Raw genomic sequence first — 19,559 nt, 5'->3', positions numbered from 1 at the left:
GTGGGCCAGTGGCTACAGCTCCGATTCGACCCCTATCCTGGGAACCTCCATGTGCCGTGGGAGTGGCCCAAAGAAAGCAAAAAAAAAGACAAAAAAAAAAAAAAAGAATGACTTCCTTAAGGTTCATCCACATTGTGGCATGTGTCAGAATTTCCTTTTTAAAGTTGGATAATATTCTACTATATGGTATATAACTATTGGTTTGCAACCTTGGAAGTTTCCTAGGTGAAATTCAAAATAGGCCACCATATACAGAGGGCAAGGAGAGACCAAAGAAAGAGGGGAACCATTCCAGATTGGTAGGTGGCAGGTTTAATAAACAAAGGTACTTACATACAAGGCTTGTCTTGGGTAGCTGAAACACAAGTAGATCTCTGTGCTTGCCTGCCAAAATCTTAAAAGTTTATACAGGACTTCCCATTGTGGCTCAGCGGGTTATGAACTCGACTAGTGTCCGTGAGGACATGGGTTCGATCCCTGGCCTTGTTCAGTGGATTAAGGATCCGATGTTGCTGTGAGCTGCTGTTTAGGTGGTGGATGTGGCTCAGATGTGGCATTGCTGCAGCTGTGGCATAGGCTGGTGGCTGCCACTTCTATTTGACCCCTGGCCTGAGAACGCCCATGTGCCACAGGTGTGGCCCTAAAAAGGAAAAAAAAGTTTATATAGGTGCTTTATCTGAGTTCATTCAGTCTCGATGGTCTCAAAATGCCTTAACTTTCTCAAAGCTACATCAGTGAAATGGCTGCTCGTGTGTATGGGAACAGTAAGTAAGTGGAATGTATATTCCAAGGACAGGGAGGCAGCATCCAGCGTCTGATTGCCCAGGTCCAAGTTCACTAGTCAAGCAGCAGTCACATCCTCTCGATGACCTCCTCCAACATTATCACATTTTTATACTTGATTTTTTATATACTGTGAAATACCAAAGTTACATGTGCATGTGGCTCTGGTTCTAGGCCCCCTATTTTAGTCCATTACTCAATTTGTCTATGCTTGAATCCATACCATGTCCATACACACTGTCTTAATTATTATACTTAATAATAACCGTTATATTATTATTATTATTTGTCTTTTAAGGGCCACACTTGCAGCATGTGGAAGTTCTCAGGTTGAATAGGAGCTACAGCTGCCAGCCTACACCACAGCCACACAAACGCAGGATCAGAGCCACGTCTGCGACCTGCATTACATCTCAGCCAACCCACTGAGACCAGGGATTGAACTCGCATCCTTATGGATGCTAGCTGAGTTCATTACTGCTGAGTCACAGTAGGAACTACTAGTTTGTATAATTATTGATATTTGATAAAGCAAGTCTCTTGTCCTTGATTTTCTTCTTCTGAAGTGCTCTGGCTATTGCCCTTTCCTCTTCTATGTACATTTTGCAATAATTTTACCAAGTCCCATAAAAAATTCTATTGCGTTTTGGTTGAAATTGCTTTGAACCTATAGATTAATTTAGGAAGAACTGACATCTTTATGACACTGATCTTTCTGCTGAGGAATATGGTATATCTTTTAATATATTTGTCTTTAAAATATATTTAAATGTTTTGTATTTTCTCAGGTATTACGTATCTTCTGTCATATTTATTCCTATGGACTTGGTATTCTTTGATTTACAGTGGGATATTCTCTTTTATTATGTTTTCCAGTAGTTTGCTGATGGTATAATGAAAACACAACTGACTTTAAAATTCTATTTATTAAAAAATTTTTTTTGATTCTGCTGTGTAGCACTGGGAACTATGTCTAGTCACTTATGATGGAGCATGATAATGTGAGAAAAAAGAATGTACACATGTATGCGTAACTGGGTCACCATGCTGTACAGTAGAAAATTGACAGAACACTGTAAACCAGCTATAATGGAAAAAATAAAAATCATTATATTAAAAATTTTGTGTGTGTGTGGAGTTCCCATTGTGGAGCAGTGGAAATGAATCCAACTTGGAACCATGAGGTTGCAGGTTCGATCCCTGGCCTCACTCAGTGGGTTAAGGATCCAGCATTGCTGTGGCTGTGGCGTTGGCTGTTAGCTGTAACTCCAATTAGACCCCTAGCCTGGGAAACTCCATACACCGTGGGTGCAGCCCTTAAAGGTTTGACTGGGTCTGTGCATGTAGAAGTTCCTGGGTCAGGGATTGAACCTCCACCACAGCTATAACCAGAGCCACAGCAGTGACAACACCAGATCCTTAACACGCTGAGCCATGAGGGAATGCCACAACTGACTTTTTACTTTGTAAATTTTTCATTTATTTATCTTTTTAGCCACACCCATGGCATATGTAAGTTCCCAGGCCAGGGACTGAACCCATGCTACAGCAGTGACCTCAGCCACTGCAGTGACAATGTTAGGTCCTTAATGTACTGTGCCACAAGGGAACTCCCACACTGCCTTTTTAGATACATAATTTTAAACAACCAGCACATCTGTAGTTTCTTCATGTTTTCAATGTAAACCATCTTATTGGCTGCATATAATTAAATTTTCTTCTTTTGTAGAACTTATGCCTGTAATCTCTTTCTCTTATTTTATTGCACTATCCATGGCTTTCAATGCCACATTAAATAGAAGTAAAAGTGAACATCATGGTATTATTCTTTATTATCTTACTGAGGTATAATTGATATATATAAAGATAGTTTCAGATATAAAACATAATTTGTTATATGCGTATATCACGAAATGATCACCATAATAATTCTAGTTAACATCCATCTTTATACATAGTTGTATATATATATATATATATATATATGTTTTTTGGTGATGAGTACTTTTAAGATCTACTCTCAGTAACTTTTTATTATTTTTAGTAACTTTTAAATACATAATACAATATTATTAACTATAGTCACCATGCTGTTAATTACATCCCCATGACTGTGTGTGTTAGTTCATTGCTGATTCTCCAACAAATAGAACAAGACCTGGTACATAGGTGGCCCTCAAAACAAATCCAGGAGTTCCCGTCGTGGCGCAGTGGTTAACGAATCCGACTAGGAACCATGAGGTTGTGGGTTCGGTCCCTGCCCTTGTTCAGTGGGTTAACGATCCGGAGTTGCCATGAGCTGTGGTGTAGGTTGCAGACGCGGCTTGGATCCCGCGTTGCTGTGGCTCTGGTGTAGGCCAGTCGGTGGCTACAGCTCCGATTTGACCCCTAGCCTGGGAATCTCCATATGCCGCGGGAAGCGGCCCAAAGAAATAGCAAAAAGAAAAAAAAAAAAAAAAACAAATCCCAAGGGAGCCTTTCAGCTAGCCTAGTGAGGGAGGCAACTTCACACTGCTGAGCCCTCACCAGGCGTAATGTTCGAGGGCACTTGCTGTTTCGACTCCCTAAGAAACTCCCAAGGGGACATCCCACCAAAGGACAGAAGCCTGAGGCTCTGAGAGTCCAAATATCCTTTGTCAAGGACGCTCTGGGTTTCCTCTGGGAACAAGCCCTTCATTACCTGACAATACAGTGGGTTTTGGGTGTCCCTTTACTTTCAGGAGGTAACTGCATTGGGGGCTGCACAGGTGTGTAACCTCTCTTTAGCTGTCCTATCCTCTGTTGTCACTCAGTATCCGCTGTGGTTTCCTTAGCACCTGGCAGCCTTTGCTGTCTTCAGCAGCCTTCCCGATGGCAGCCGTATTGGGGGACAAGAGCAGGTTGAGGCCCAGGGAAACATCCCGACACGTCGCCTGGCAATAGTTCCTGGTTACTAGCCAGAAGCAGATGTGAGATCCAGTGAGGCAGGATGAGAAGGCAGGGATTTCTGTTACTTCTGGCCCTGGACAGCATCTCTTCTGGCTTTTTGGGAAACACATTCAGTGCAGCTTCCACCACAGGAAGGATAAGCCACTTGAACCTGGGTGGTCAGCAAAGGTCAGAACTCCCAGCAGCCTCGGGGCCTGGCTGGTAGGGTCTGGGGGCTGGGTTGTGTGCTGGGAGCAATGAAGGGCTGGCTGTCTTTATTTGAACTGCATTTCCCAAGGGGCATGCATTCCCTGGTGTGTTGTCCCAAGAAGTGAGTGCACATTGGTTCGAAGGAATGGTCTCTTGAAACCTGGTTGGGAGCCTGGGGATGACTAGGGAGCCAGAGTTGAGGTGGTGGTAGGTGTATACCATGCATGTGCTGGCCTCAGCCCCAGTTCCAAGGGCTCCTGATGAATGGAGGTTGACGGTCACGTAGGGGCTGTGATTTACACATGCATGTGTCTGTGGGCACTTGGTCAAGGTAGTTGTGAGATTGCTAGGCGTGGTGACCCCCATAGCTGCTGCTGCTGAGTTGACAGTGCCGAGAGCCACTTCCTCTACCTTCTGTCAGAGAGTTGTGAGCAACTGTCCTGGGCCTTGATTGCCCGTTTTCTATTCCCTCCCACCTCACTGCCACGTAGCACTGCTCAAGGCATGTATTCCCAAGGTAGTGATAGATGTGGATCCCTTAATGAAGTCTCTCAGCAAAAAGACACAGAATTAGGCTTGGGAAAGCAATTTGAGAGTTGAAATGGACTATGATGTGGAAAAATCCTGTCACTCCCCACAGTGCTCCTTGCATCTATCGGGAGACCACTGAGAGCTTGCATAGGTATTGTTCTGCTTATAGGAAAGGGCACATGTTGGGGAATAGTTTTGTAGATGAACACATCCCCTTTTCAGATTAAGGGCAACTCTGATTTCTGGGATACAAATTCTGTTACTGGACTATAATAGCTGCAAAATGATAAGTGCCAACTGTATAATGCAGTCTTTTTTTGAAAAAGAAGCCATACTCTGTGGCCCAAATAAATGATGGGAGTCTTGTGACAGAAACTCCTTCCAATTCATTAGTACATGTCACAAAGCTTTTAACTATTACAAATTGAAACATGAGTAGGATTTTATTTTTATAGAGACTCATTACTCTGCTAACTGCATGGATGCAGGACTGTGTATAACTCCCTGCTATTCACAGTTCCCCGCTATTGAGCAGTTCCATTAGGAGTGTTTACTTCAGATGGTCTAGATGCAATTATAAATTAATGAACACGTCCTTGCTTACTGATGCCCCCTATCTTTCAGAGAAAAAATACCACACCTTCCTGCTTTCCCTATTATCTCTCCCGTCATGGATTATTATTTTTTTAATGATTTTTATTTTTTCCATCATAGCTGGTTTACAGTGTTCTGTCAGTTTTCTGCTGTACAGCAAGGTGACTCAGTCACACATACACATATACATTCTTTTTCTCCCATTATCGTGTTCCATCATAAGTGACTAGATATAGCTCCCAGTGCTACATAGCAGGATCTCATTGCTTATCCATTCCAAAGGCAATAGTTTGCATCTATTAACTCCAAATTCCCAGTACGTCCCACTCCCTCTTCCTACACCTTGGCAACCACAAGTCTGTTCTCTAAGTCCATGATTTTCTTTTCTGTGGAAAGGTTCATTTGTGCCATGTATTAGATTCCAGATGGGATATCATATGGTATTTGTTTTTGTCTTTCTGACTTACTTCACTTAGTATGAGAGTCTCTAGTTCCATCCGTGTTCCTGCAAATGGCATTATTTTGTCTTTTTTATGGCTGAGGAGTATTCCATTATGTATATATACCACATCTTCTTAATCCATTCATCTGTCAATGGACATTTAGGTTTTTTCCCCATGTCTTGGCTATTGTGAATAGTGCTGCAATGAACATATGGGTGCATGTGTCTTTTTCAAGGGAAGTTTTGTCCAGATATATGCCCAAGAGTGGGATTGCTGGGTCATGTGGTAGTTCTATATTTAGTTTTCTGAGGTAACTCCACACTGTTTTCCATAGTGGTTGTGCCAATTTACATTCCCACCAACAGTTCAGGAGGGTTCCCTTTTCTCCACACCCTCTCCAGCATTTGATATTTGTGGACTTACTAATGATGGCCATTCTGACTGGCCAGAGCGTACCTCATAGTAGTTTTGATTTGCATTTCTCTGATAATCAGCGATGTTGAGCATTTTTTCATGTGCTTGTTGGCCATCTGTATATCTTCTTTGGAGAAATGTCTATTCAGGTATTTTGCCCATTTTTAAATTGGGTTGTTGGTTTTTTTTGCTGCTGAGTTGTGTAAGTTGTTTGTATATTTTAGATATTAAATCAGTTGCATCATTTGAAACTCATCATGGATTATTTTCCAAGATATATTTGTATCTTTGATGCCAACTCTCTACTTCTTACATAAAAATCTTGACTTTTTTACATCTCTTTTCCTACAAAACTGTATATATTAGAACTGCAAGGATTTTTTTTTCCTGATTCTACATTAAGAGCCTACCATGTGTGCCATGATTGGCATTGAGCCTAACTTTGTTATGAGCTTAGCCTGGCTCTGGTATATTGGAGGTTCAAAGATTAACCTACAGTGAAGATCATGGTTTCTGGGCTAGAAGGGCTAGATTTGAATCCTTATCCTGTCTTTACTACTTGCTAGCTTTGTAATCTGTGGCCCAGTTAACTCACAAAAGGAGATAAAGTGTCTGCATTATAGTTTAGACGATTACTTCGATTTATGTTAACTAATTTATGGGAAACAAACAGTGCCAGATACATGGTAAATATATTAAAAGTGTTTACATAGTGAGAAGAATCAGCCCTTGAGGATAGAGATCTACCTGGCCAGGTATTCAATCCTAAGCAATGGTGTTCTGCTGAACGGAAACCATTTTACGTAATAACACTGTCAACAGATAAGGCCACTGGGTGTTATGTCTTGGAGTAAGGCACAAGCAAGAGAGCACTCAGGGATCACATCATCACAGGGTAAAAAGAGAATTGTGTGGAGTTCCCTTGTGGCCTAGCAGCTAAGGACCCAATATTATCACTGCTGTGGCTCAGGTTCGATCTCTGGCATGAGAACTTCCTCATGCCATGGGGTGTGACCAAAAAAGAGAATTGTGCAAAATCACAAAAATGATGAAATATTGTTAGTCTAGCTGACAAAACTGATTTGTTTCTTTACAAGTTAATTTTAGCGCCAGTCCCTTCTTTCTGCATCCTAAACAAGAAATATTAAAATCCCCAATCATACATTTACACTCACTTTCTGTATCAGAACTCCCCAAGGGCAGTCTCAAGTGTGATGATTTATTAGAACTGACAGGATTTGGAAGAGCCATTATATCATGATTATGGTAAAAGCTTACAGCTTAGAAGCAGCAAAGGGAAAAGGCATATATTTGGTGAAGTCCAGGAGAAATCAAGTGCAAGCATCCAGCTATCCTCTCTAAGTAAAGTTATGTGGACAGCACAACCAGCAAGGGTATGTGACAACATTGAAGTGATGCCAATCACAGAAGCTTACCTGAACCTTGGTTTCCAGGATTTTTTATTGGTGGTCTTGTAGTCATGTAGCAGACAAAACATTCTTATCGGACAGAACATCCCAGGGACTCAAAATTTATTTCCCAAGAACTGGTCAAGGACCAGTTTTTTTTTTTTTCTTTGAAAAGTGTGGAGGGAGTTCCTGCCATGGCTCAGTGGAAATGAATCCAACTAGTATCCATGAGGATGCAGGTTCGACCCCTGACCTCGCTCAGCAGGTTAAGGATCTGGCATTGCCTTGAGGTGTGGTGTAGGCTGGCAGCTACAGCTCTCTTTCAGCCCCTAGCCTGGGAACTTCCATGTGTCATGGGTGTGGCCACACACACAAAAAAAAAAAAACAAGAAAAAAAAAAGTGCAGAGACTGAGCAGCCAGACCCTGCTGAATTAATACTCCACTGCACACTTCCTGGCAGTGGCCAATCTGGTGCAAAGCCTGCTTCTGTGAAGCTTCTTCCAATCACCTGAAATTAGTCCAATTCCTGTACATTCTTTCTAACACAGAATTTCTGAGATGTCCTATTGTTTCTCAAGCTATGTGATCATGCCATTGCAATGAGTCAACAAACCCAATTTTGTTCACCTGCAGGTGTGCTTCTCATGGGTTTTGGTTGGTAGGCACTGACATAGCAAATATATAAGCTTTTATTCTTATGAATGAGTAAGTTCCTTTAATGGGGAAATTTTTTGTATTATAAGAAATTTCAGGGGAATATTTTTAAATAGTTATGTATTATGATCTCAGAACATGGTTAAAAAGACAGACTTACATTACTGATTTGATAATACATAATTATATTGAAATATTTTAACTTATCCTTTCTCAGTATGTTAATGTTTTCAGTACATACAAACATAAAACCAGTTTTACTAGTTTTCCTCTAAGAAATAAGTACAGAACCTCATGTCTGACTTAAAAAAACATGTATCAGAACTCTCTTGTGGCACAGTGGGTTAAGGATCCAGCATTGTCACTGCAGAAGCCTGAGTCATTGCTGTGGTACAGGTTTGATCCCTGGCCTGGGAACTTCCACATGCTGCGGGCTTGGCAAAAAAAAAAAAAAAAAAAAAAAAAACAGGAAAAGAAACATGTATCTTATTTTGCAAACATAAAAATTGTAATATTTGACCACATATTAAGTTTACTGTTTACAGACTACATCTGGATGTGAAAAGAAAACTCACACAATCTACTTTATATATTTTCCAGGTGCCTATTTCTCAAATGGAACTACTGTCTAGAAGCAAAAATACAGAGTAAGTACAACCACTCTACAATGCAATCAGGAAATGAAGTCCTACATGTTTTCTTACTCACAATTATAACTTTCAGGGTAGAGTCAGGAACACAGGGCCACTAGATATATATGTAGATATATATATATATAGACATATATATATATATCTATATATATGAAGATGTTCACTACACAAATTAGACTCAACACAAATATGGTAAAAACTGGAGAAAAGAGAGTGTCAGAGAACATCACCAACCATGAAAGTAAAAATCAGTGGTGTGGGTGGACATGTTGGAGCTTGCAGGAAGATCTAAATTGTAGACTGCAACATAATGATAATTAGAAGCAAATAAAACTACATAACATCCCAATGGTTACATATTTTAAAATACACTTCAAAAGATCTGTGGGTCCAAAAAGATTTCATAGTGTGAATAACTTTTATATAAGCAATTCATAATGAAAACACTGTATAGCAAAAGGTCTGAAAAAAAAAAGGTCTGTTATTTGGCTGACAGGGTATGTAGTGGGTAGAATGGTGCCCTCCCCCCAAAGATATATCCACTTAAAATCTGTGAATGTGACCTTATTTGGAAAAAGTCTTTGTAAATGTAATAAGGATCTCAAGATGATATCATCCTGGACTCGAGTGGGCCCTGAATCCAATGACAAGTGTCCTTATAAGAGAAGGGGATAAAACACTTAGAGAAGGTGATGTTAAGATGAAGACAGAAACTGGAGTGATGCATCTACAAACCTCAAATACCAAGGATTGCTGGTAGCCACTATAAGTTTGAAGAGATCAGATTCTTCCTCAGAACCTTCACAAGGATCCAACCCTAATGATACTTGATTTTTTATTTCTAGCGCCCAGAACAGGAAGAGAATGCATTTCTCTTTCTTTATGGTGATTTGTTAGGGCAGCCCTGGCAAATAAATTCTTAAAGGAAAATTGTCTCCTAAATGCTATTCTCAGAAAGAACTGGAAGCAATATGATTGGGATCTACTTTAAGAATAAGGCACAAATAAAGCCAACAGGGTATCTAAGACCTCTGTAAAATTTTTGCAATGGTATGCAGTTTGTTGTACACAATAAATGTGACCTGCATGAAGATCTTCCATCATTACTTACTGACATGGAGTTTCTCTTTTGTGTGAGTTTGCATATATTTTGTTTTTGGCTGCCATTGTGGCATGTGAAAGTTCCCAGGCCAGGATCAAACACATGCCACAGCACTGACCCAAGTCATTGTAGTGACAATGCCAGATCCACAGCCCACTGCACCACAAGGGAACTCTTGAATTTTTTTTAAGGATAGGGGACTACAGAAGACTTTCCCCCAATGCTGACATTTAGAGTTTCTCCCCAGTATGAATTCTCATGTGTCTTTGTAAGGATGAAAGCCTGCTAAAGGCTTTACCACATTCCTTACATTCATAGGGTTTCTCTCTACTGTGAGTTCTCAAATGTCCTCGAAAAGATGATGACCAACTGAAAGCTTTCCCGCATTGCTTACATACATAGGGTTTCTCTCCAGTATGAATCCGCACATGTGTTCTAAAGTATGAAGGACTACCAAAGGCTTTCCCACATTCATTACATGCATATGGTTTCTCTCCAGTGTGAGTTCGCAAATGTCCCTTGAAAGATGAAGGAGAACTGAAAGATTTTCCACACTGTTTACATTCATAAGGCTTTTCACCTGAGTGTGTCCTCATGTGAATCCTAAGGTCTGAGGGCCAGCTGTAGGCTTTCCCACATTCCACACATCTATAGGCTTTCTCTCCAGTGTGCATCCTTGCATGTATGATCAGGTAAAAAGAATGAAGGAAGGCTTTTCCACAGTCTTTACATTCATAGGTTTTTTCTGCACTGTGAACCTTCACATGTTTTCTAAGAGAAGAGGGAGAAGAGAAGGATTTACTGCACTCTTTACAAGCATAGGGTTTCTCAACGGTATGAGTTTCTCTATGTGTCCAAAGGTTTGAAGGAGATCTGAAGGTTTTCCCACATTTTTCACATTCATAAGGCTTCTCGCCAGTGTGAGTTCTCATATGGACTCTAAGTTTGGAGAAATATATAAAGGCTTTTCCACATTCTTTACATGCGTAGGGTTTCTCTTCAGTGTGAGCTCTTATGTGTGCCCTGAAGGATGAGTAAGAAATAAAAGTTCTCCCACATTCCTTACATTGATAGGGTTTTTGTCCATGTTGAGGTGATGCTATGGGACTCTTTAGTGATGAAGAATCGATGATGGCTTTTTCAAATTTATTGTATTCATAGGATTTTACTCTAGCAGAAAGTCTCTTAAGTACAATAAGATTGGAAATCCCGCTGGTTTCTCCACCCTGATTAGTTTCTTTACTTTCTGAGGATATGTCCATCACATGACATCTGTTAAAAATAGGAATCATGTTACTCATGATTTGTTACTGATTCATTATAGCTTTTAATGATCAATAGGATTACATTGTTACCACTTTCTACAAATGTATGTTTCTTGCTCTGTTAGAATTGTTTCAAAGTAATATAAGTTGAGAGTGCTGACAGAGGGCTCAACCCCAGGCACCATTTTCAGTGTTTTTAATATATGGGATTTTGTGCCCTGACAGTTGTTTACAACTGAGCTAAATCTCAAAGAGTCACTATTTTCCTTTTTATTTTTATTTTTTGCTTTTTAGGGCATATAGAGGTTCCCAAGCTAGGAGTCGAATTGGAGCTATAGCTACCAGCCTATGCCACAGCCACAGCAACACCAGATCCTTAACCCACTGAGCGAAGCCAGGGATTGAACCTGCATCCCCATGGATGCTAGTCAGATTCATTACTACTGATCCATGATGGGAACTCCAACCTCTGTATCATTTTTATAAAATTGTCTTGTGAAAATTCTCTGTGAATACTTAAGATCTGACATGTATCTACATATATACACACATATACATATTAATATCATGGCAGTCTATCCTGAGACTGACTTTCTTTAATATATGGGTCACTCACCTCAAATGTGTTCCCTGGTTCTTGTGCTGTTCTTCAGTGTTATGGCATTTCCAGTTTTCCCCTAAAATGAAGAACCAGGAATGATTTCTTCTTCAAACATACACTGTGGAGGATTTGACCTCCTGATTTTTGAGTGTCATGATATGAAAAATCAAAACAAATTTACATTCTTTGGAAAGAACTGGCAGGATAAAGGGCAAGAAAATAGGTAGGAAACATGTACATTTCTTTTCAAGAACAATCCAAAAGATAAACAAATTTTATAAGAAAAATGCACTTCTGAGCAAAAAAAAAAAAAGAATTGGAGGAATTTTGGCTATTTCAGGATTTTAACAATAAGGACAAGAGGTCAAAGTCAAAATGATGGCCAGCTTATGGAAAATACTTCCATGAAGACTGAGACTTCTGGTGACATAATGCCCTATTATCAGGAAGCAACACAGGATGGAACTGCTGAAATGCACACGCTGAAACAGCATATGGAAGTTTCTGGGCCAGCGATTGAATCTGAGCTGTATCTGCAATCTACGCTGAAGCACAACAACTCTAGGTCGGGGATCGAATCTGCAACACCATGGAGACAAGCTGGATCATTAACCTACTATGTCACAGTGGGAACTCCTAGAAGGTCTTTCAGTGTCAACAAGGACATTTGTGAGGATGGGGGAAAAAAAAAAAAAAGGGAAGCTAACCCTTACAGTGGCTAAAAACATTTAATGAGAAAGTAGTAGGTTTCATACATAACATGAGAAAGTTGTTAGACTACATGCTCCATGCTCCATAGTAGTGTGACCCTGACTTTCTTTCTTAGCAATAAATTCCTATTGTTCAGCCCATGTTCTGAAACAAGTGCAATAGCTTGAGGATATCTGCACTCTAGAGAGTAAGTGAAGGAATGATGCCATCCTTACCTACTGAGGCCAGGTTCCTGAAGGTCTCCAGCATCACATCTCTGTAGAGGTTCCTTTGAGCCAGATCCAACAAAGCCCACTCCTCTGGGGTGAAGTCCACAGCCACATCCTCAAAGACCACTGAGTCCTGAAACATGCACCAAATTCTGGCTTAATGAGGTACCACTCTCCACCAGTGTGTGAAGGAGGAAGGGGGAGGCTGACAGCACTGAGTAACCAGGACTCAATTCAGAGCAAGTTTATCCATGGCTCCATGGTCTCCCATCTACCCTAGGGCTTTGTCATCAACTCTCTTTCCCTCTATTCAGCACCAACTTCCTCAGTGATGTTAGCCTGCCTCAGAGATTTAACAGATTTAGTGAACTCATCTCTCCACTGTTTGAATGTGGCTACTTCTACTCCTCCGCTCCATCTGAAGGGTCCAGCTCCATCCACACTACATTGGGGATATAGAAGAAATACTCTACAAATAAAACAACTATTTTGTTTTTAATGAAAATGATTTTATCCCCTTCTTCATGGTCCCATACAGGCCTCAGCCCATTATGAAACCAAGGTCGGGCTTGGATGAGGTTTTAATGAATGAAAACACAGTGAGGGTCTGGGAGCATTTCTTGCTTTTCTCCTTGCCAACAATCTGATTCTTTTTTCTTTTTTGTCATTTTTTTAGGGCCGCACCCTTGGCATATGGGGGTTCCCAGGCTAGGGGTCCAATTGGAGCTGCAGCTGCAGGCTTATACCACAGCCACAGCAACTCAGGATCCAAGCCATGTCTGTGACCTACACCACAGCTCACAGCAATGCCAGATCCTTAACCCACTGTGCAAGGCCAGGGAGTGAACCTGAGTCCTCATGGCTACTAGTCTGGTTCGTTAACCACTAAGCCACGATGGGAAATCCAAAATTTTAATTCCTTTTTTTGCTTTTCAAGGGCCAAACTCATGGCATATGGAGGTTCCCAGGCTAGGGGTCAAATTGGAGCTACAGCTGCCAGCCTACACTATAGCCACAGCAACGTGGGATCTGAGCCGCGTCTGTGACCTACATCACATCTCACGGCAATGTGGGATCCTTAACCCACTGAGCAAGGCCAGGGATCAAACCCGCAACCTCAGGGTTTCTAGCCAGATTTGTTTCCGCTGTGCCACAAAGGGAACTCCCAAAAATTTGATTCTTAAGATGCCTTGTTATGCCCAACCTTCAACCCAGGCCCTGATCTGGATATTTCCTTGAAAAACTCCAATCCCTCATAAACTGGCAGGTCCACCTGGTGGAATAAGAATATTCTTTATGAGAAGCATTAATATTTACTTATCTGTCTCCTGTTCTTCTATAAAACAGCAACTTTTCCTTTCTCTTCATGCTCTCTGGGAGTCAGGCAGTGTATTGACAAGTTGGAACCCAGGCAAGAGAAAGGAAGCACAAGACTTCAGACCTCACCACAGTGCCTGCATTCAGGAGCCTCAGTGTTGATGATGACAAGTGATGTCACAATTATGGGTGATAGTTCTTCCTCAACACCTAGGCAAACTGATGTTACATGATGCCAGAACAGCCCTGCCTTCCCTAGAAAAGAGCGCACTGTCCTTCTAGCTTGTGAAGAGGCAGTTGTGAGAAGTGAATTATTTTAAGCCCAGAGGGGTATGGCTATGAGTTCGCCCAGATCGTAAAATGTATAATGGGATCTGGTAGCACTTTCATCCTTAAGGACATCTGCTCCCACTGAAAATCCAGAGCACTGACCTATCCACCAGCCTCTTGGGGGCTCTACACAGAACAGTAATTTCTGCGCCCCCTGGCTTGCAGACAAGCCTAAATGCCCAGCCCCTGAGCGTGGAATCTGATGACGTGCTGCATCCCCCAAAAGCCTTGCCTTTGAGAAGTACATCATTCCACTGACTTCCACATGCAGAGGTGTGAACACAGGCTGCCACACTGCAATGCAGGTGCTACAGTTTGCCTGAACAGGAAACAGCAGAACTAGAATGCTCCAGGTGGGAACCCTCTTGTGAGGCTGGTAAGTAAAGCAACTGCTCTGGGCATCCTTGATCATTCTTGGTGCACTGGTATCCAGCACTGTCTCAAAACAGGCTTCCACAAAATTCAGCTAACTCTTCCGCATTTTAAAACCATCAAAATTCCTAATAGATTCACAACAATGTTAAAACTAAAATGCACTATTGGAGCATCCATGATGTGTGACGTATTTTGCACATAGATTTCCACACATTAGCTCATTTATTTCTCATAATCTCCCAAGTAGCTATCATTACAATCAGTATGGAGCAGAGGAAACTCCATAGACAACAGTCAATTAATACTCTCAGTGTGACCCAGTTAGAATGCTGTAGGTAGGTCTGCCTGCTTTCAAAGCCTCCTAATAGCTGCATTTCTGTTCATACATGTTACGGGATGATTATGCCCGTTATTCCACAGCATGAGTAACGTGACCCAGAACAGAGATCAGCAAGCTTTGTCTATTAAGGTCACACAATACATTGTTAGGCTTTTCTAGCTATGTAGTCCCTGTTGCAACTGCTCAGCTCTGCCTTGCAGCACAAAAGCAGCCAGGGATAATATGTAAAGGAATGCACATGGCAGTGTGCTAATGGCACTTTATTTATACAAATAGGTGGTTGGCAGTGTTTGGCCTGAGGGCTGTATATTGCCAACCCCTGATCTGGAGCAGTGCCATCAAATAGGAAGACAATATAGACCGCATATCCAAATTTGAATTTTCTTGTCACCACCTTATAAAAACTAAGTTGTATTGAAATTATAATACATATATTTTTGGGCACACCCGTGGCACGTGAAAGTTTCCAGGCTGGGGACTGAAGCTGCACCATGGAAGCAACACAAGCCGCTGTAGTGACAATGCTGGACCCTTAACTTGCTGTGCCACAAGGGAAATCCAATAATACTTTTCATTTGCCCAGCAAATACAGTATGAATATCATTTCAACATGTGATCCACATAATTACTGAGATATTATAGGAGTTCCTGCCATGGTGCAGTGGCTTAAGAATCCAACTGCAGCAGTGTGGGTCACTGAGGAGGTGTGGGTTCAATCTTCCACCAAGAACTTCCATATGCTGCAGGTGTGGCCATAAAATAATAATACTAATAGAAATACGTTACATTATTTTTGTTACACTAAGTGTTAGAAATCTAGTATGGATTTCACACATGAGCCCAACTCAATTCTGGGCTGTGTTTCAAGAGCTTAACAGCCACGTGGGGCCAGGGATAGTGGACAGTGCAGATCCCCACTCTGCCTGTCTCCTGAACAGGCCAGTGGAGACTAGAAAAATGGAACATTCTCTTCACGTCGGACATCCTCGGGCTCCCTCTCCTGGCAAATCCCTCTGTCTCAGGCCCTTCCTTCTCTAGGCACTTTTAACTGACTCATTTGGGAAAGATCTATTTGGGTGACAGTTCCTCCTACATGCAGTTATAGGGATACAGCACTTAAGAGAAAAATCCTGAACCACATGAGTCTTAAAATCTCAGAGGAAAGACAATAAGTAAATTGAATATTATCTAGAAAAAGGGATAAGTGCTGTAGGGTAAAATCCAGGACAGTGAAGGCAGTTGGAACTAGGAACAAGAGCAAAGGGACTGGAACAGGTGACATCAAAACAGTGAGATAGGAGTTCCCGTCATGGCGCAGTGGTTAACGAATCCGACTAGGAACCATGAGGTTGTGGGTTCGGTCCCTGCCCTTGCTCAGTGGGTTAAGGATCCGGCGTTGCTGTGAGCTGTGGTGTGGGTTGCAGACACGGCTTGGATCCTGAGTTGCTGTGGCTCTGGTGTAGGCTGGCGGCTACAGCTCCGATTAGACCCCTAGCCTGGGAACCTCCATATGCCGTGGGAGCGGCCTAAGAAATAGCAAAAAGACAAAAAAAACCCCCACAAAAATAACCCAGTGAGATAACCATCTGAGTAACACACAATTGATACCTTGGATGGATTGTTTGTTTGTTTTAATGCCTCTACGTTTTTGAACTATAAGGATCAGAAAGAGAATGTCATGATTTCAAGTGTTTTTGTCAACTTCACCATGTCCCTTTGGAGAGACAGTAGAATCAAAGTGTTCCCAGCCAAGTGCAGAAGCACCATCTACTCCCAGAAATGAACAGTACCACAGGGCTAAAAATGAACTCAAGAATTTGGACAAAGAGCAGTAGGATTTAAGCACAGAAAGGAGTTCCCATCGTGGCTCAGTGGTTAATGAATCCAACTAGGAACCAGAAGGTTGCGCATTCGATCCCTGGCCTTGCTCAGTGGGTTAAGGATCTAGCATTGCCATGAGCTGTAGTGTGGATCGCGGCTGTGGCTTGAATCCTGAGTTGCTGTGGCTGTGGTGTAGGCCAGCAGCTACAGTTCCAACTGGACCCCTAGCCTGGGAGCCTCCATATGCAGTGGATGTGGCCTAAAAGACAAAAAGACCAAAACAAACAAACAAAAATATTTGCAGCAATGAGAGATTATCATACTAACGAAATAAGTCAAAAAGAGAAAGACAAATACCATATATCACTTAAAAGTGGGATCTAAAATGTGCACAAATGAACCTATTTACCAAACAGAAACAGACATGCAGACATGGAGGACAGACTTGTGGTTGCCTGCCCCCCGCCCAACGGGGCCAGGGGGTGGGTGGGGGTGGGGGTGAGGGGGAAGGGGGTTTAAGGTTAGTACGTGCAAACCATTACATTTAGAAAGGATAAACAAGGTCCTACTGTATAGCACAGGGAACTATATCCAATCTTTGGACAGACCACGATGTAAAATTATACATATATATATATGGCTGAGTCACTTTGCAGTACAGTGAAACTGGCACAATATTGCAAATAACTATATAGTCAAATTTTTTTTAATAAAGCTAAGAATACATCTCTTAGAACTACTCAAATTGAAATCTTTGGCAATCTTCTTCAACAAAAACAAAGCTTGGGCAAATAAATTTATGAATGAAAAAGCAGGCATAATTAGGGATGTTCTAGGGATTAAACATGAGAAGAGGGGAATGGTCTAAAATAAAATTTTAAAATCTGAGTACTTCTATACTATTCAGTAGTTGAAAGTAATTTAATAAAATGGTGTTTTCAAACATTCACGGAAAAGAAACAAAAATCCCAAACCATTTTACGGGCCAGTTTTATTAAAAAGAGATCAGTAATTCTTTTTTTTTTTTTTTTTAATCTTTTCAAGGCCGCAACCGTGGCATGTGCAAGTTCCCAGGATAGGGGTCGAATCAGAGCTACAGCTGCTGGCCTACATCACAGCCACAGCAACGCAGGATCCAAGCTGCATCTGCGACCCACACCACAGCTCAGATCCTTAACCCACTGAGCGAGGCCAGGATCAAACACGCAACCTCACAGATCCTAGTCCAGTTCGTTAACCGCTGAGCCACGAAGGAAACTCTGAGATCGATAATTCTATGTGTAGAAGATAATTCCTTTTTCAGAGATGTGCCAAGAGCAGAATAGCACAACAAAATTAAATATCATTAACAAATACAAGCATAAAATTCTACTGAAAATTAGTTTCCTAAATAATGAGTAATAATGTACATAATAAAACACAACCACGTTCATTTTACTCTAGGAATGCAAGAATGTTTCAAAATTAATGCATTTTACCATATTAATAGAAACAGAAAAATCATAATCCACATCATTAGATACAAAACAATTACTAACATATTACTCTCAATAATGGATATAAACTTTTAATACACTAGAACTAGAAGGAACACGGCTAACTGGGGAATATGTGCACAAAAACACTTACTGCAGTGTTAAACGAAATATGTGATATAGTAAAGCAGCTTTCTTGTCAAAAAGATAAGACACACAGTATCTTATTCTATATTGTACTAGAAGTCCCTGTGAATCATTAAAAAAAAAAAGAAAAAGGCAAAATGACAGGACCAAAAAAGCTGAAATATTACTTGCAGGTTAGATTCTGTATGTAAAGATTCAAAGAATTTATAGATGAATAATTAAAATCTATACTTGCATCTAACAAGGACTCCAAAATATTACTCAAAAATGTGTTTACTTCTATGTACTACAAACAGTACTTTAAAAAAAATACCATTTAAATCAGCATCGATACTAGGTAAAGAGGAACAAGGCTTTATAAAGGTTTTGAAAAACACGTATGATGAAAACAATAAAACATCATTAAAGGAAATTAATGGAGAGACATACCAAGACTGGGGATCGCACAGCTCAGTACTATAAAGGATCCATCCCCGAATTCATCTACAGGTTCAATGTAATCTCAACTCAATCTTTGTACTTGAAGTGGTGATTCTAATCTTATTTTTTACACACAAGAAACAATCCCATTGGGCACCAGAATACATCCACTTCTGAGTATACTAGACCAGACCCTCACCTCTGTAGTCGCTATAAACCAACGAGACATTAAAAGGTCTCCTTTTTTAAAGCTTCATAGTCTAGGATATTTGGTGACTCAGTAAAGAAAAATCTGGGTGACACAGGGACCAGCCCTCCCCAGCACCCTGCAACCGAGGACGGAGATTCTGGTCAGAACTGCGGGGGAGGCGCACACCGGGCCCGCGTCATCTTCCAGTAGGTTCCTGCCGCCTCGAACCAGCCCCTCCTGGTCTCCAGCTCGGCCCGCGCACTCACCATCTGGGCCCGCTCTGAGCTCTCCCTGGGGTCCTCCTCGCGGTTCCGCGATCAGGGGAGGTTAGAGAGATGGAGACTGTACACCTGGGGCAGCGCGGGGCAGGTGCGCAGGAGAGCCTGCGGTCCAAGAGCTACATCCATACCCTCGGGAGCGCGAACACCCCCAGCTCTGATTGGATGGAGCTAGGTATTCTCTGCTCTGATTGGGGGGTTCTTCAGCCAGTCCCCTCACAGGGGTTCTGATTGGGTGGTTTCTCGAGACAAACACCTTGATTGGGCAGTGTGTCCTTTGGAGCGTCTGAGGACCGTGCTCCACGCTCCGACGCAGCTAATTGGGCAATTTGCGTGTCTGGCGTGAGTGGTGGGTGAGGTGCGGATCACGTGGTTGAGC

At 41.6% G+C, this 19,559-nt stretch overlaps 1 protein-coding gene across 2 annotated transcripts; it reads right to left on the bottom strand.

Moving 5' to 3' along the window:
* Nucleotides 7,673-19,333, bottom strand: LOC100737823 (zinc finger protein 709-like). 2 transcript variants are annotated; one of them, XM_005652812.3, is made up of 5 exons: nucleotides 19,169-19,333; nucleotides 12,494-12,620; nucleotides 11,583-11,643; nucleotides 10,768-10,973; nucleotides 10,367-10,472 (listed from the first exon to the last, which is right to left on the bottom strand). In XM_005652812.3, coding segments are annotated over exons 1-5 (399 nt in total). In that variant the 5' UTR covers nucleotides 19,172-19,333; the 3' UTR covers nucleotides 10,367-10,470. The 2 variants fall into 2 exon arrangements, with proteins under 2 accessions (XP_013845674.1, XP_005652869.1); XM_013990220.2 differs by having other exon boundaries at nucleotides 7,673-10,973.

This window comes from Sus scrofa, chromosome 2 (assembly GCF_000003025.6).
Source record: "Sus scrofa isolate TJ Tabasco breed Duroc chromosome 2, Sscrofa11.1, whole genome shotgun sequence".
Lineage (NCBI taxonomy): Eukaryota > Metazoa > Chordata > Mammalia > Artiodactyla > Suidae > Sus > Sus scrofa.
This window is presented reverse-complemented; position numbering and strand designations above follow the sequence as displayed.

What these genes read in the sequence shown, in the direction of transcription:
- LOC100737823 (XM_013990220.2), bottom strand. An exon ending in CAGGAACCTGGCCTCAGTAG is followed by an intron (nt 11,644 to 12,493) that starts GTAAGGATGGCA and finishes TCTTCATTTTAG; the next exon opens with GGGAAAACTGGAAATGCCAT. An exon ending in AACCAGGGAACACATTTGAG is followed by an intron (nt 10,974 to 11,582) that starts GTGAGTGACCCA and finishes TATTTTTAACAG; the next exon opens with ATGTCATGTGATGGACATAT.